This window comes from Antedon bifida, chromosome 7 (genome assembly GCF_963402885.1).
Source record: "Antedon bifida chromosome 7, ecAntBifi1.1, whole genome shotgun sequence".
Taxonomy (NCBI): domain Eukaryota; kingdom Metazoa; phylum Echinodermata; class Crinoidea; order Comatulida; family Antedonidae; genus Antedon; species Antedon bifida.
In genome coordinates, this window is record NC_136232.1 from 4804361 (window position 1) to 4819234 (window position 14874).

Here is a 14874-nt window from a genome sequence, read left to right on the forward strand (position 1 = left end):
TTAAAGTGACATAATAGATTACTATTAAAGCTTGCATACATTAATGTACAGTATTTCCAATAATGATAAATTCAAGTAATGTATATACTGTACATAAAAAACGATTTAGTTCGCAAAGGTGGTGACTGCTGAGGACCTATATATATGAATGAAACACAGGCACAGGCGGCAAGTAGGCATACCAATAAAACAACCACGTTCATAGCGTACTGTTATGATTACTGTATATTATAATAATTCATTAATTGAAATGTATATAATTATTGAATGAATTTTGTTTTATTGTACATTCGGTTAACATGTCACATGCGGCTCCACACCAAGTCAGGGCTTATTTGATATTTAAAAATTCTACCTAATATTCACAAATCTTAAAAACCGAACACTGCCATTTTGAAAGCCAGCTATCACACTACGCCTATCTCTTGAAAGGTCAAACGATGTGATGTCAATCGATTTGTAACAATATTTGGTAGCGTCTTTTGTACTATCCAACTCAGCTAAATGCAACATATCTTGTTCAACATACCCCAACATTAAAGTGTCTAGTAACTTCTTCTCATCGGATATTGTTACACTTGTCTTTGGTTTAACAAAAATTCTATCATAGTTTGCCGTTATAGATTGTTCGTAGATTATATTCATAGAATCATACTCTAAAACCTGAACGACACACTCTTTGTTTTCCTTCGCGCTTCGTGATATCTTCTGATAAAACACTAACACATTTGGGCCTAGAAACCCGAGTTGATGAGCACGAGAGAAGGTGTTACCGAGCGTACATTTCTTGAGGATTCTGCTGTATGATGGGCTCCAGATAGTGAACGACAACGTGCCTTGTATGTCAACATCTGCAAGCATTGCAGCGGATTGATTTTCAGGTACGATAACAGACAGAGTTGCTAATCGGTCGCCATCTTTGTTCATTACTGCTGAAACAATCTGGAAATTGGATATAAAAAAGTTAAAGTAGGCCTAAATACATTTAAGCTTCAACAAGTATTGTGTTAAACAACATTTAAAAACGTAATACATCCCATATATAGGACTATTTTCTTTTTCCATATATCAACAAAATGTGTACACAATTCTAGTTACAAGATGGTATTTTAGTTTGCTGACTCGAGTAAACTTTGAATTTTTTACCAGTTTTCAATCTAGTTTTCAGATCAGTTCAAAATGCGACAAACTGTAAACTACTACAAATTTATTCAGTTGTAAGATCACATGACAATAGTATGTCATTTCATTGGCTGATAAAAGGAACTCAACAATCAGGCATGTTCAAAATAGTCTGCCAAAGTTTTTTCAACAGGTATTTTCTTCTTCACTGGCAAAGGCTTAAACAAATCTTTCTGTCAAAGTTTGATATAATGTCATCTAGCTTTTAACCCTACCTTCTGGTTATCCCCATGCTTGAAGTCTCGTAGATCAGATTCGTAGACATCAGCTGGAAAGATATCAGGACAGGATTTCCATTCATCTACCATACATGACGCCATGACTGACATACAAAACAGAACTCCTGGTCTATTACCTGTACTGAGATATGCGTTTAGGCCACTACGCGAAAAATGAACGAAGAAGAAAGTTGGACTTGCAAACGGTACCAATCTAACCATCAGAATAAAACAAAGAAAGAAAATATTTTAAAAATCTAAAAAACTATATTTTTTTTACTTTTTTTCTTCTCAAGCATCAGGAAGAATGAGTAAGTAGACTACAGTGTTCCTTAGTAAGCATCACTGGTATTTACTGGTGATATATTATGGTTAAAATACAAATAAAGCGTTCTTTATTGAAAACATTTCAATAGTGCTAGGACACAATTATCAAATCAATGTAATAAACTTAGATGTCAGTTATTTCTTTGAATAATACTATTTTCCTTTCAAATCACTAATTTTTATATATTAGATTTAAATTTTTTTTTTTTAGTTATTGTTGAGAAATCCTGCTATATAAATGTTTTGTTGAAAATATAAGATATACTGTAGAGAAGTGCATACTTACTTGTGTTTACAGTTGATCGTCATGCTATTAGCTGAAGTCGTAGAGGCTGCTGTGTTCCATATATCGATTGCTTGATCTCCACAAAATCCGACAACAAACATATTGTTTTCGGACACACAACCAATACGTTTAACATCTATTTAAAAATGGATTGGTTGGAATTAATGACTTTAAACTATTATCAAGACTACCCTAGTGGCTTTATGTGACAACAAAATGTGATGACACTTTTGTCAAACTAGTTTGATAGTGTAGACAGAGCTTTACGCAATGAGTCAAGATATTAGAAAACCGAAGATCAGAGCGTTCAGTAAACCACTAACATCTTGGAAAATTAGCTAATAGCCATAAGGTATATGGTTATGATAGTCTGGTGAATCTGATAGTAACTTACGGCAAGATGTCTCCGATGCAAGAACTCGCGTGACAGTTGGAGGAGATACGTTCGTTTGCCAGAAGTAGGTAGTCTTGTTGGATGCAACAGTTACAGCACTGGTTCCGTCTGGAGAGAAGATACAGTTTTCTATTGCGTGGCTGTGCGTCTGTAAAGTTTAATAATTCATAGGTTTTAAATATAGCAGCTATCAAATATTATTTTCACACAAGTTGAAGAAAATTAAAATGCTTAAAAAAACGTGTACACTGCACAATGATAATTACAAAGAAGAATATATTGGTTTGTGTACATTTTGCCGAGAGATTCGTTTTGATCTCTAGTGTTGTCGTCACGGCTATAAAATGGAAATTAAAGACGCCTTTCTTAGAATAGGCCTAAACCCAGGTATATTTCATGTTGTGTATCTTCATTGAAAAGTCGAGGTCAGATAATATTCCATTAATACAATATGTTTAATGTAAATTAATACTTTTCTATAATTATCCTATACTCACAACACCTCGCGCAAAGTTTTCAGTTGATAGGTCACGTGAATCCCAGATACGCACAGATTGGTCTTCACTTCCGGTTGCCACAATTGTTGTATCATTTTGTGATCTTTCAAAGGAACATGAGCTTACTGGTGCAGTATGTCCTTTTAAGTAAGTCCATGTTGCTCCACTTTTTTGGAACTTCAAAATCTAGAAGAAAATAAACTATGTTTAAAATTCAGATAAACAAAAAAAAAACGAAGAAGAAAGAAAATAAGAAGACGGTGAAACGGAGAATTATATCGTTTATAAAAAGGAAATAAAAAGAGAGAAACAAGAGAACATTTGATGAAAATAGAAAGAAAAACAAGAAAATGGAGAAACCAAAAGAAAAGAGAGAACAAAACAAAAGAAAAAGCAGTAAAGTATGGTAGTAAACTGTTAAAAAACAATGTATAAAATATGATGACATTTGATTTTATAATACAAATAATAACTATAATTGGCCTAAATATTTACTCGTAAAGTGGAATCCTGGCCATCCATGGAAGCCACATAATCTAAATTCTGTGAAATCACTGCCTGTCCCTGTTGACAATTTAATGATAACCTATCTCCAATTGGTTCTGGATTGGTTCCGGCTGTATTCCATCGGTATGTTCCGTTTGGCAGTATTCCTAAAACGCGTCTACTGTCCAAAGAAAACGCTAAAAAGCTTCCAGTGAGATTAGTTTTTAAATTGTTCGCACCAAACGTTTTCACTTCCTATGTTACGAAAGATACAAATAATGATGACAATTTGAATTTTAGTGCGGAAGACTCAGCAAAAACAAAATATATATATTGTTTGTGGTTCACCACCACTTTTGTATTGTAAGAGATTGAGGAAGTTTTAGGAAGGTCAAGATTTACAAACCTGTTGTTTTGAAATGTCCCACAAAACTACTGTCTTGTTTGCCATAACAAGCCACTTTTCGTTGGGCGCAAGCGCAACACACTTTGGTCGACACTAAAAGAAAATATGTGAAGCTAACTTTAATACCTAAATCTAGATTCTTAGAATTTCCAGTTGATTTGATGTTAAAGTTGAAATTAATTATATTTATGAGTAAAGATTAGTCACGTCAACTGGTTTTCTAATGAGTATACCTTAAACCATGTAAACTATAACATCATGTAGTGTACTTCAATTGAATATTACCTTAAGTTCTATCTTCTTTACAACGTTTCCTGACGGTACACGGTAAGTAATCAATCGACCATAGGATACGATGTAGATAATCTTGCATGACTTAGGAATAAGCATAGTTGCCAAATGGTCAACATCGGTTTCTATGCACATTGAAAGTTTTCCTAAATAAATACAAATCAAATAGCATAATTGATTATTGTTATTAAGACCATAAAAAAAGAAAAGATTGTGCAAAAAAAAACGGGCATAGGCATAATACAACTTACCTTTTGGGAAACCTCCGGTACCTAAACCATATACATAAATTCCAGTTCTCGTCAAGCAGCAAACCCAGTGACAGCTACTTGGAAATTCCACTTTCATTGCAGAGCACTCTAACGTCATTTCGAGTGCACCACTAGCTACCTGAAATTCAACATTGTATCCATAGCTTAAATGATTGATTGACTGACAGGCCGGTCAATTTACTAATTGCATGTTTAAATCCCTAACACAATTTTGATTAATTGATATTAATAAACACTGTAGTTTAATGACGTATATACTTAAAATTATATACGTGAAACAATAACTATTCAAATTTAGTAATTGTATAATTAAAATATGTCCAGTTACCGGTACATTTAGATAGATCAATTAGATCAGAGTAAATATCAACTGCAAGTCAAAGTATACCGAATGTGTTAGGAAGACATTTGTTACAGAAGAACTACAGGTGAAGAATGTTACTATCACAGTAATTATTGACTAACTTTGCATTTTATTATTTTTGTCCATTTTGAACACTGTGTTCACAGTGACATTTAAGAGTCTCTAACTTACCCTCCATACTTTGAAAGTATCTTCGCCACTCACAGTAGCTAGATATTTTGCTGACGGGGAAAATTTACATAACTTGACAGCAGCCGTGTGTTGTAATGTCATAACCTCAGAGTTAACGGTTTGATTCTTACTCAAATCAAGTAAACAGTTCACTGAAATAGTATGACATTAATAATGTTATTTGTAAAGATTCATTATTGAATTGTTGATTGTTAAAACTTGGTTCAAACTGGGATGCTGATGAACCAGGCGCAAATTTAGTAATCTGACCAATGAGTGAGTGAGGGCATACATGGGTTTAGCTGCGCCATAGCTTATGATTGGTCCAAAGACTTGCGTTTAGTGTATTATATGCACTGTAATCATTAATGATAAAATAGAACATACTTGTGTTACTTCTTTCTCTGATGTAGTCCATAGCAGCCGAAGTACACACTGACGCGTCTGGCTCATTCAGAGCTTGTTGGCATATCAATTCCGAATGAGCTTGAAACATTTGGATATTTGCACGTACAAGTCGATAGAAATCACGTAGAGTTGGACTATTTTCTGCCTTTGCTGATGCCTGATCAAAAGAAAATACTGGCTTTAATGTTGGTCAAAGTAATGCGGTTTTTTTTAAAAACTAAAACAAGTTGTGAGTGTTGAAAAATTCAACCAAGAAGAAGCTACAGTTCACGTAATAGTAAATTACCGTAGTTCATTCTACTGCAACAATTAAATGTGTCATTATGCCATATCATATTATTTAAATTAAATAAATTGTGACGTAATGAAGTGGTTTTTTAATACCTCTGCTAATTCCAACACTAGTTGATAACTTCTTCCTGTTTTACACTTAGCACGAATCCATGGTATCGTACACAGTTCCTTAAAATAAAGAAGAAGTAGTAGTAACCAAAAGGAACTCATAAACTAGCAGTTATTCAAGAATTTTACTGTAAAGAGCATTAGATCTTTACAATAGTCGATCGTGTTATTGTTTCATTACAATTCTTAAGTAAACAAATTTAAAATAAAAAAAAACATTTTAATACAAATAATAAATCACGACCTACTTTCTCACATTCTGTCCACATCCCAGCCTTTATAAGGTGGTACGGAAGCTCTGTTAGTTTTCTCAAGTTAAATCGATCATTGTTCATTTTCCCCTTCCTACTTACTACCACAAGAGGCTGGAGAGGGAGTCGTCGATTTGCTATGTTTGGTTCATTTGTTTTCTTGTCTCGAAAAGGTTTAGGAACATTTGCCCATCTGAAAAAATTTACTTGAATTATTAATAGGATACGCAGGTGTCTTCTACAGAGATTTATTTTTGTTAAATACGACTAGTATAAATCATACTGTAATAGTTTTTCTATTTGTACTTGTGTACTTTTGTCTACATGTTGCATAATGTACCACAGTGCAATGTGATTACCTTCCCATAAAGTAATGTGCAAGAGACTGATGAAGAAATTGATCATTTTCTGACAAGTAACGTTGCCTGGCAACTTCATGAAACAGACGATGATACCATCGATACACCACTACGTCATCAGCACCTCCTTCCACAATATACGAACCTGAAAAAATATTAAAAAAAATAAAAATATAAAATCGTAACAAAGGTCTCAAATGTTCATCTCATTGTCTTTCCAGTAACTTACTTATAGCAATTAAAACATAATACTAGTTATCAACATTATTTAGCAATGCAGTATGCACAAAACATCGACTAAACACATGAAAATTTATTTTAAGATTTAAATAAATATTTTTGAGTTCATTAAATGGATAGTCTAATAATACAAACCAAGGTCTAATCTCAAACGAGTCCAAAGCAAAGATGGAAGCCTTCTGATTGGTGGAATGTGAAATTCAAAGCAGTCATCCAGAACGATTTCATCACATGACAACACGTCTAAAAGTTCATTGGCTGAAAGACCAGTTTTGGCAGCTGTGATGTAACCAAGAGCTCTTTTGACTAACGTTTGTCCGTGAATTTCTTCCAACCTAAAGAGACGAAGTATAACAATAATTATGTTATGGTAATTTGTAAATTTATTCTAACTAGGAACTCAAAACAAGACATTTAACCAATCACAAATCAATGAATCTTTAGCAATTACGCGTAAGTTCTAGTGAAACAAGATTTGATTAGCAATATCAAATAGATTAACTTAAAATATTATCTATAATGTTAAACATAGCACGTGCACTTACTCGTTAAATAGTTGATTAATAAGTCCATTAACAGTATCAGCAAGGGTACATTCACTCTCATCTGTATAACTATGCCACGATTTGGCAATATCACAGGCAAGCTTCAGAAACAAAGGAGTCGGCTTGCCGTCTTTGTGAGCGCCTATTATTACTTTCTTCTGTTGCGATGATACTGTCCTTTATAAATAAAAAGTCAAGATAAATATTAGATTAATAGTTTCAGTTAATTAATTTGGCGCAAAATTTATTTAAATATTGATTGATCTATCTTAGTGGATTTAAACATTTGGTGAGAGATATCTTATGGCCTATAATAATAGGCGATACATATGAAACACATGGAATTTTCCAATGAGGATGCATGAAAAAATCCAGATACAGTTCCGATAAACGAGTGTATTTAAAATACGAAAGATAATACTTATCAAGCACTTAAATACATGCCATCGTCAAGAATTCAATTCTCGGTGATGATGATATATGGTACATTTTACTCGTGAAAGAATGTTGATCTTTCGTACAATAAGTCACCGCAACTACAAACACATTCGATATTAAACTAACATACCTATTTTCTTTGGCAAGAAGTAAATCGATCATTGAATTGGTATCAGCTTCATCGGGTGGAAGAATCTGTCGGGAGTGAAAAAGCATTCATGATTAAGAACAATTAAACAAGAACTGATATATTAAAGTTGTCATTATTTAAAGACGACGCCGTCGGCGTTAATGTATTTCCAAAGCGTGTACCCGTAGCATTATAGCACAATCTGATTTGTTTTGCCTATTTATTTCCTTCTATCTCAAATAATGTATCGATTACATTTCCATTATATTGTTATTATTATTATTATTATTATTATTATTATTATAATCTGTGCAATGACTTTACATATGCATATTTGCTTTTATCCCATAGGCCTATCCGAATACTACTCTGTATATTTATTTATTTTTTTAACTCATGTTTTTTTCTACTTCTTTATTATAGCTTATTTATAATTATAATAATGTATGTATAATGTTTGAATTGGGGGTCAGTTCTTTAACTTATTTGACCTCCATCCACACTTATGTTTATTTAATCTAATTTATAATTAATCTATGTTTTATTAGAATGTACGACTGTATTATTTGATGTGTGTAGAAAATTTAATAAAACAAACAAGATTTTTTTCAACTATAGTCCGCGAGACATGTATTAAAAAATATGACCGCGTTTAAGTTGTAAGTAAATCAAATAAAAATAATACTACTTTACGGTTCTAAATCCAAAGTAAACAAAAATAAATATGGAAATTAATCTATTACCTCTAGAAAATATTCTTTGGATTTGACGACATTCTTGGAAGCAGCAAGGCATCCCCCAGCATTGGGTCTAACAGTCACTATCATGTGAACAAACGGTGGCAAGTTGCATGGCAACCAGTGTAAGTCGCGTCCTTCGTTGTCATCAGACAGTTGGTCAAGGGAGTCAATGAAGATAACTGTAGCGGAAAAAGAATAAATATTGTTACCAGTAGATTAAATATCAGTGACTAGAGGATGGTGTAATATATTGATTATAAACTTCTATAATTTGTTTCCAATAACGTTTGCAGGAGGCAAATTATTATTGTGATAGTGAAAACATTTTTCTTCTGGCTTCTATTAGTATGAACTATCATATCATATCAATATTATTGTGATATTATTATCATAACACATTAAAACAGATTCCTGTAATCTTGATGGAGAATAAAAAATCACAAAAAAAACCAAATCAGATATGTGGTCAGGAGGCTATAGAGGTAAATACCTTCTCTAGATGTTATATAAACAAATTAGGTATGAATGAAATGACAAGAATTTAATTAGATGTTATATAAAACAAATAGCTTAATGAAAGATGAAAGGTCATATCTCCACTAAGCTGTCGCCTCGTGAAAATAAAATTATCTTTCACCTCTTGAAATTAATTAATTAATTACACCATCACACTCATAAACATTGTGAATGTGAATTTGCTGCTTTCCACAGCATTTATTTTTCCAATATAAAATATCAGAAAATTTCTTTCCGTACACTACATGTCACATCATTACATATTACACATATAAAAAGACATACACATCATGATAAAAGAAATATAAGAATATAAGTTGCTTGGAGTCCATTCAGTATTTGTATAATAATTATTACATAAACAGAAATAACGATTCATTCAACAAACAGGCTCGGTACTGTTTGATTATACAAATGTATTGATATCTTTTCAAAGCATTTGTACTAACAAATAACATTAAATAAATAAATTTTTTATTGGAGATACATCGATCGATATCATTGATATACACAACAAATAGTACATTCAATCGAGAGATTCTACGAATAACGTGATAAAAGTAAAGCTTCTCATCAATTATAAATATTGAAGAATATACAGTACTTCTATTTTTGTTTACCTAAGATTTTTCGTAATAATTACGCTTCCTAGAAAACAATGTTTGTTTGTCATGCTTATTTGGTAATCAGTTAAGTTAGAACAGCAGTTATAAGTTTTTGTTAGTTATCAAAATAATAGTTAAAAAAAGAACACGTAGGTCCTACCAAACGGCATCGATGATGTAGCTTTTTGCAGTAATTGCATAAACTTTTCTTCAAGATGTTTATAATCTCCTTGTACACTGCTTGGATTGATTTTCAAAACATAACTAAGCTGAAAAGAAAGAAGAGTGTAATAATATTCCAATGTGTACGTTACGTTGCGTTCTTCTATGGGTACGACTTTTCAGGTAAATTGATATATTCATCTTGTATCTTTACATTCATTAATCCATGAATAAATGAAATAAACTCCGACTCCGACAATAATTATATTCGATCGACATTATGACCGATACTTTTTTTTCTTGTTGACATTTATGATAATTATATTCATGAATTACGCATAAGTTATCTCATTTTCGTTATGTTATTACTAACCTGTCTACATACGCTGTAAAGAAGATCCCGGATGTTTGAAGACTCTGGTGTGACGCCAATAAAACGAACAATGTGAACTGGCCTATTACAAAATACACAAGCGTAAATACGAAAAAAGATGTACAGTACTTTAATTTTACAGGCTGGTTGCTTATCTGCAATAACAGGCCTATAAAGCGTAATATGGCAACTTTCGTCTATTATTTACTGTCGCCTTACATTAAACCTAATAGTTGTATAGTATAATATCTTTATAGGTTTTAATAGAGGTGAATTACAATTATCTATTAAAGACTAATTAATGCAGTATAAGGAAAAATCGATAAGCTTTAAAAGGAGAAAAATAAAACAGGAATTATGACAGTAATTTAATGCAGATTTAGGTGAAGTGAGAATTAATTATTCGAGCTGCAAAGCTTCAACGGAAATTGCATTACCATAGTAACAACCAAGCAATGTTTTCCTTGTCATTAATAACAATAAATTTGCATAGTTTTTACTAGATCACATATACATTCAAAACAAATGTTTGGTTTAAATTAAGAATAAATATTCCATTGTACATATTATATATGTTATGATTCATGGGATGGTTGATTCACAATCAGACACTGCATAAAAAAGTGCACATTTAAAATATAAATATATATAAACTTAGTCTAAAGCTCTGTCTACACACTTTACAGTATGTGAAACAATGTGATATGGCCATATATAGATAGGATGATGATATATCACTACCATTGGACACACCAAACACACTATTTTGATACATCAATAATCATAGTACAATGACAAAAAAGAAGCAATAACAAGACAAACAAATAACAAGTACTGTACCTTTCGTCAGCGGCCATTGTGTCCCAACGTGTTAATGATTTACTGAACACTTTGGCAAGTACTGACGTTTTACCGCTTCCTCCAACACCATGTAATACAAATGGCTAAAAATATAATAAATTAGTAGAAAATATAGTGTTATGTATTGAGTTGCACTAACAAGCCAAGCCGTTTTGAATGTTTGAAAGGAGGAGGTTTTTCTTCTAACGGGATAAATGAAAGGTATTGTTTTAAAAAACAATTTTTTTATTTTACCTTTTTTCCACTTTCTTGTTTTAAGTACGTCATTATTTCTTCTAAAATTGATTCACGCCCTGAGAACATTTCGGCTCTTTCACGAGCGAAAACACTGTGGTTGACAACCTCAGCATACACAGAGTTATTCATAGTGGATCTATGTTCCGCCGCTCCTAATTAAAATAATCAAAGTGGTTATTTGTAAGTATTAGTATAGTATTAGTTGAGTATTCTAGTAAATAGATTATGAGATTTGGGATGGTTCAGTATTTCTGAAACGGTTGGAACTTCTACAGAATAGTATTAGTAGATTATGGTCGACCTAGACTATGATGATTAGGCCTATGATTCCTAACCGGGACGGTGGAAAGACAGGCCTATGGCTGGTATGGCATATATAATCTCAAATTAATTAAAAACAAGCACAGCAAAATGTGTACTTACTGGGATTGAGATTTGTATTGTGTTATGTAAAGGCTTACAAATGCATTTAAATGTTTTAAGTAATTATTTATTTAACTTTAGTCAATCAATCAATAAATAATTTATGCCGCCCCTGTTTATTCTTTATAGTAGTTAGCTACTATCTTTCCGTGTTTCTTACCAAAATATCTTACCGTTTTTGATCGAATCCACCATGTATTCACAAAACTTATCACAGAATGTCTTCAGGGCTTTCTTATTCTCTGGATTATTCGACATCTCCTCGTTCGAAGGTTTAAACTCCATTTTATAACGGTTCAGGTTGCTTTCTTGTAAATTGTTCCAAATGGTTGACTTAAGTTGTTCTAACTTTCTAGACGCGTTGGCGTCTACATTCCCGTGAACCATATCGACGTAGCCAATCTTGGAAGCTTGCTGGGCGTCGAATGATCTCAGGTCTCGGTCGAAAAAGAAACATCTTTTTTGTTCACTTTTTTCATCGATTGCTTCCATAATTTCTCCTAAATAAAAGACATTTTTTTTTTGGAATCGCTGATAAAATGAGATGTATACATAATATCATTAAAAGCATTAAAATGTGTTAATTGCAATAATATTACAAAAAATAACTTGTTCACGTCATGAGGTACTAAAAAAGTAACAAACAAGGAGGAAACAGTTGACGAAGATTCACAAAGTTAGAAAATTGTTGGAAATCTGTTATCATCTATTTGATGAAACGCAACGAATATTTATATATTTTTTATTTAAAAAAATACATATTTGTTTCTAAAGAAGACGTACAGTACCTTCGGTAATGGACCGTGTTAATTCCATCTTGGTGTCCTGAGACAGTTCAGAAAACATGATCGCTGAGAAAATTGCTTTTTGTAAGATATCAAATGTGTCATTCCAACCCTTGATATCATCGCTGTTATTTTTGTCGTAATTCAGGAATTTATTTGTGATTGGTTGTAAAACGAATTCTGGCTCTGAAACACATAATGTATATTAGAATTCTTAATTAGAATGGGTGTAAAAACATATCGTTTTGTAAATGAAGTGACATTATTTTATTCTTTTTTTTCAACAACACATAATGTGATAATTTGGAGGATCCCAAATGGAAGCAAATCATTATTTCAATAGGATCATTTACTAAGTAAAAAGAAGAATAATAAATTAATGAACAAGTTTAACCCGATAAAGGCAGATATACAGACAGCGGTAACAGTAATAAAAATATAGAATCTATGCTTTCCATTATGACCAGGATAGATACAGATTCTACATGGGACAAGCTACGCGGTTTTCCGCTTACAGTTACCGCTCGTCTGTGTAAATTGGTCTTTAGAAGGAACTGTAAACAAACTTGTTCGTTTCTATTTCATAAAAAATATACGATATTATAATATGATATAATAAATATATTACCTAGGGAATTCGTGTCTAATCTGTACCATTCTTTCAAAAGTTCTATAGCGTTGTCGTCTGCTGCATCTCGACTTGTTGAGTTTTGCATGTATAACATAAATGTCATGAACGTTTTTGATTCAATGATCCGTGGGATCGGTCGCCAACCGTATTTATTTCCAAGAATACCAACAAAAAATGGACCTATAGAAGTTTTCCTATATAAAATCAACTGCAATATTAAGTATAACATACATTTAATGTAACAAAATCGGACACAGATGTGTTAAAATGATTTTATGGATTACTAGCAATAAAAGAATTACATGACAAAGAAAAAACGACTGCCTACTACTACTTCTGCTTGCATTAAATTGTTACACTTACCTGCATCTCTGGACTTCTGCTAGACAAATACTGGTAGCCTGATGCGAGTTGGCAAGAACACGTCTTATTCCCCATCGTAAGTCAACCACATTGAAATCTAGTCCAATCTTGCGACAGAATTCCCGTAGAAATGGGTAAACATCTTCCATCAAAAGATCTCGTTCCATCTTAGTATCCGTGAAAGTTGAACTGACAAAAACCCAAACCTCATTTCCGTTCCTTTTGATGTGCATGTGTGGAATCTTTCCTTGCATCATTTCTCGGAATTCATCTCTTTTCTCAACATCATTTTCTACGCGTTGCATACCAATAAGAAAGTCTTCAAACTCGTCAGCCGCGTCTTTTAAAATCTTCTTCCATGGTTGACGGTCGTCACGTGGTGTGTCCCAAAGACCTCCTCCACGCATTCTGATTGTCGCCATGTGAGCTGTTCGGTAGGCACTTAGACGTTTCCAGCTCTTCTTCTCAGTAGACTTTGCCGGTTTCCCTGGTAGCTGCATACCTACCGCATTACCCATTTTGAGGAAAGACGGTAAAACACTCCTTAAAATTGAATAATATTATATACTATAATTATTTATTTATTATTTGTATAATTTATGTAGTAATGTAATTTATGTATATTTAAATGTGTGTGTTTTTTTTAATTGCCATTTTGATGCATGACTATAATTAGAATTATTAATAGCTTCAATGACAATTAATATGTGACACTCATTAAAAGCGTTCATGATGACGAATTACCTAATTACTTCATACGAAACCAAGTATACATCATGTAGTGTGTTGACGTCTTTGTTTTATTAAACCAATTCATTTCAATAAATATAATGTTGACCAATTGGACAATATTCATATGGCACAGTATTTTATATTTTGCAACAGCACCTAAACTTACTATCCACAGTGATATTTAATACACTAACAAGTATAATAATACAAGTGGAGCTGTAGTTTGGTGGTTAACGCCTGTCTTCCAATCCCAATATCCGGGGTTCAATCCTGCCTAAACTCCCTAAGCCTCAAATGAGATTTAGTTTATAAGCATGCATGATAAAGTTTATCCATCCAGTAATTGGCGAGTCTGCACTCGCTGTTGAATGCATATAAAATACAAAAACAAAAAGTGTGTTCTCATTCACCACTCATGAACTCAAATAATTATACACTATTAACTGAAGTACGTATCTTGATGTTGTTGTATTTAATTAACATTTGAAATTTACTTATATCTTCATAATTAATAATATAAACCTAATAATATTTTCAGTAAGTTCGAATCTTTACTAATGTAACTTTATGCTTACGTCATCGTTGATTACATTCAGTTCCAAAGACCACATGTGACCGGTGTTTTATACGATATATTAATAATAATATCGAAACAATCATAATTTGTATAATCTAGGTTAAACTGTAAACTGTAGTAGACCTAGTATATATTTTACAAAGGAAAAGAACTATGCTTTCCCTCATTGAATACATAATTACAAAACACAGTGTATATACTA

The 14874-nt window shown here is 32.4% G+C and overlaps 1 protein-coding gene across 1 annotated transcript; it reads right to left on the reverse strand.

The window, feature by feature from the left end:
* Window positions 1-149: 149 nt before the first annotated feature.
* On the reverse strand, window positions 150-13881 carry LOC144848387 (telomerase protein component 1-like). Its single transcript, XM_078705113.1, has 26 exons — window positions 13364-13881; window positions 12998-13194; window positions 12373-12555; window positions 11758-12084; window positions 11159-11313; window positions 10904-11007; window positions 10064-10145; window positions 9689-9797; window positions 8411-8586; window positions 7668-7732; window positions 7100-7276; window positions 6690-6889; window positions 6315-6459; window positions 5953-6148; window positions 5687-5764; window positions 5282-5459; window positions 4895-5046; window positions 4339-4477; window positions 4082-4233; window positions 3797-3889; window positions 3400-3645; window positions 2905-3090; window positions 2408-2555; window positions 2014-2149; window positions 1398-1614; window positions 150-942 (listed from the first exon to the last, which is right to left on the reverse strand). The coding sequence occupies exons 1-26, from the start codon at window positions 13879-13881 to the stop codon at window positions 352-354; spliced, it is 4950 nt and encodes a 1649-aa protein (XP_078561239.1). The 3' UTR covers window positions 150-351.
* Window positions 13882-14874: the final 993 nt, after the last annotated feature.

Coding starts and splice junctions, on each gene's coding strand:
- LOC144848387 (XM_078705113.1), bottom strand. CDS start 13,881: ATGGGTAATGCGGTAGGTATGCAGCTACCAGGGAAACCGGCAAAGTCT. Junction 3,646..3,796: donor GGGACATTTCAAAACAACAG/GTTTGTAAATCT, acceptor TTCGTAACATAG/GAAGTGAAAACGTTTGGTGC. Junction 3,091..3,399: donor GCCAGGATTCCACTTTACGA/GTAAATATTTAG, acceptor ATTTTCTTCTAG/ATTTTGAAGTTCCAAAAAAG.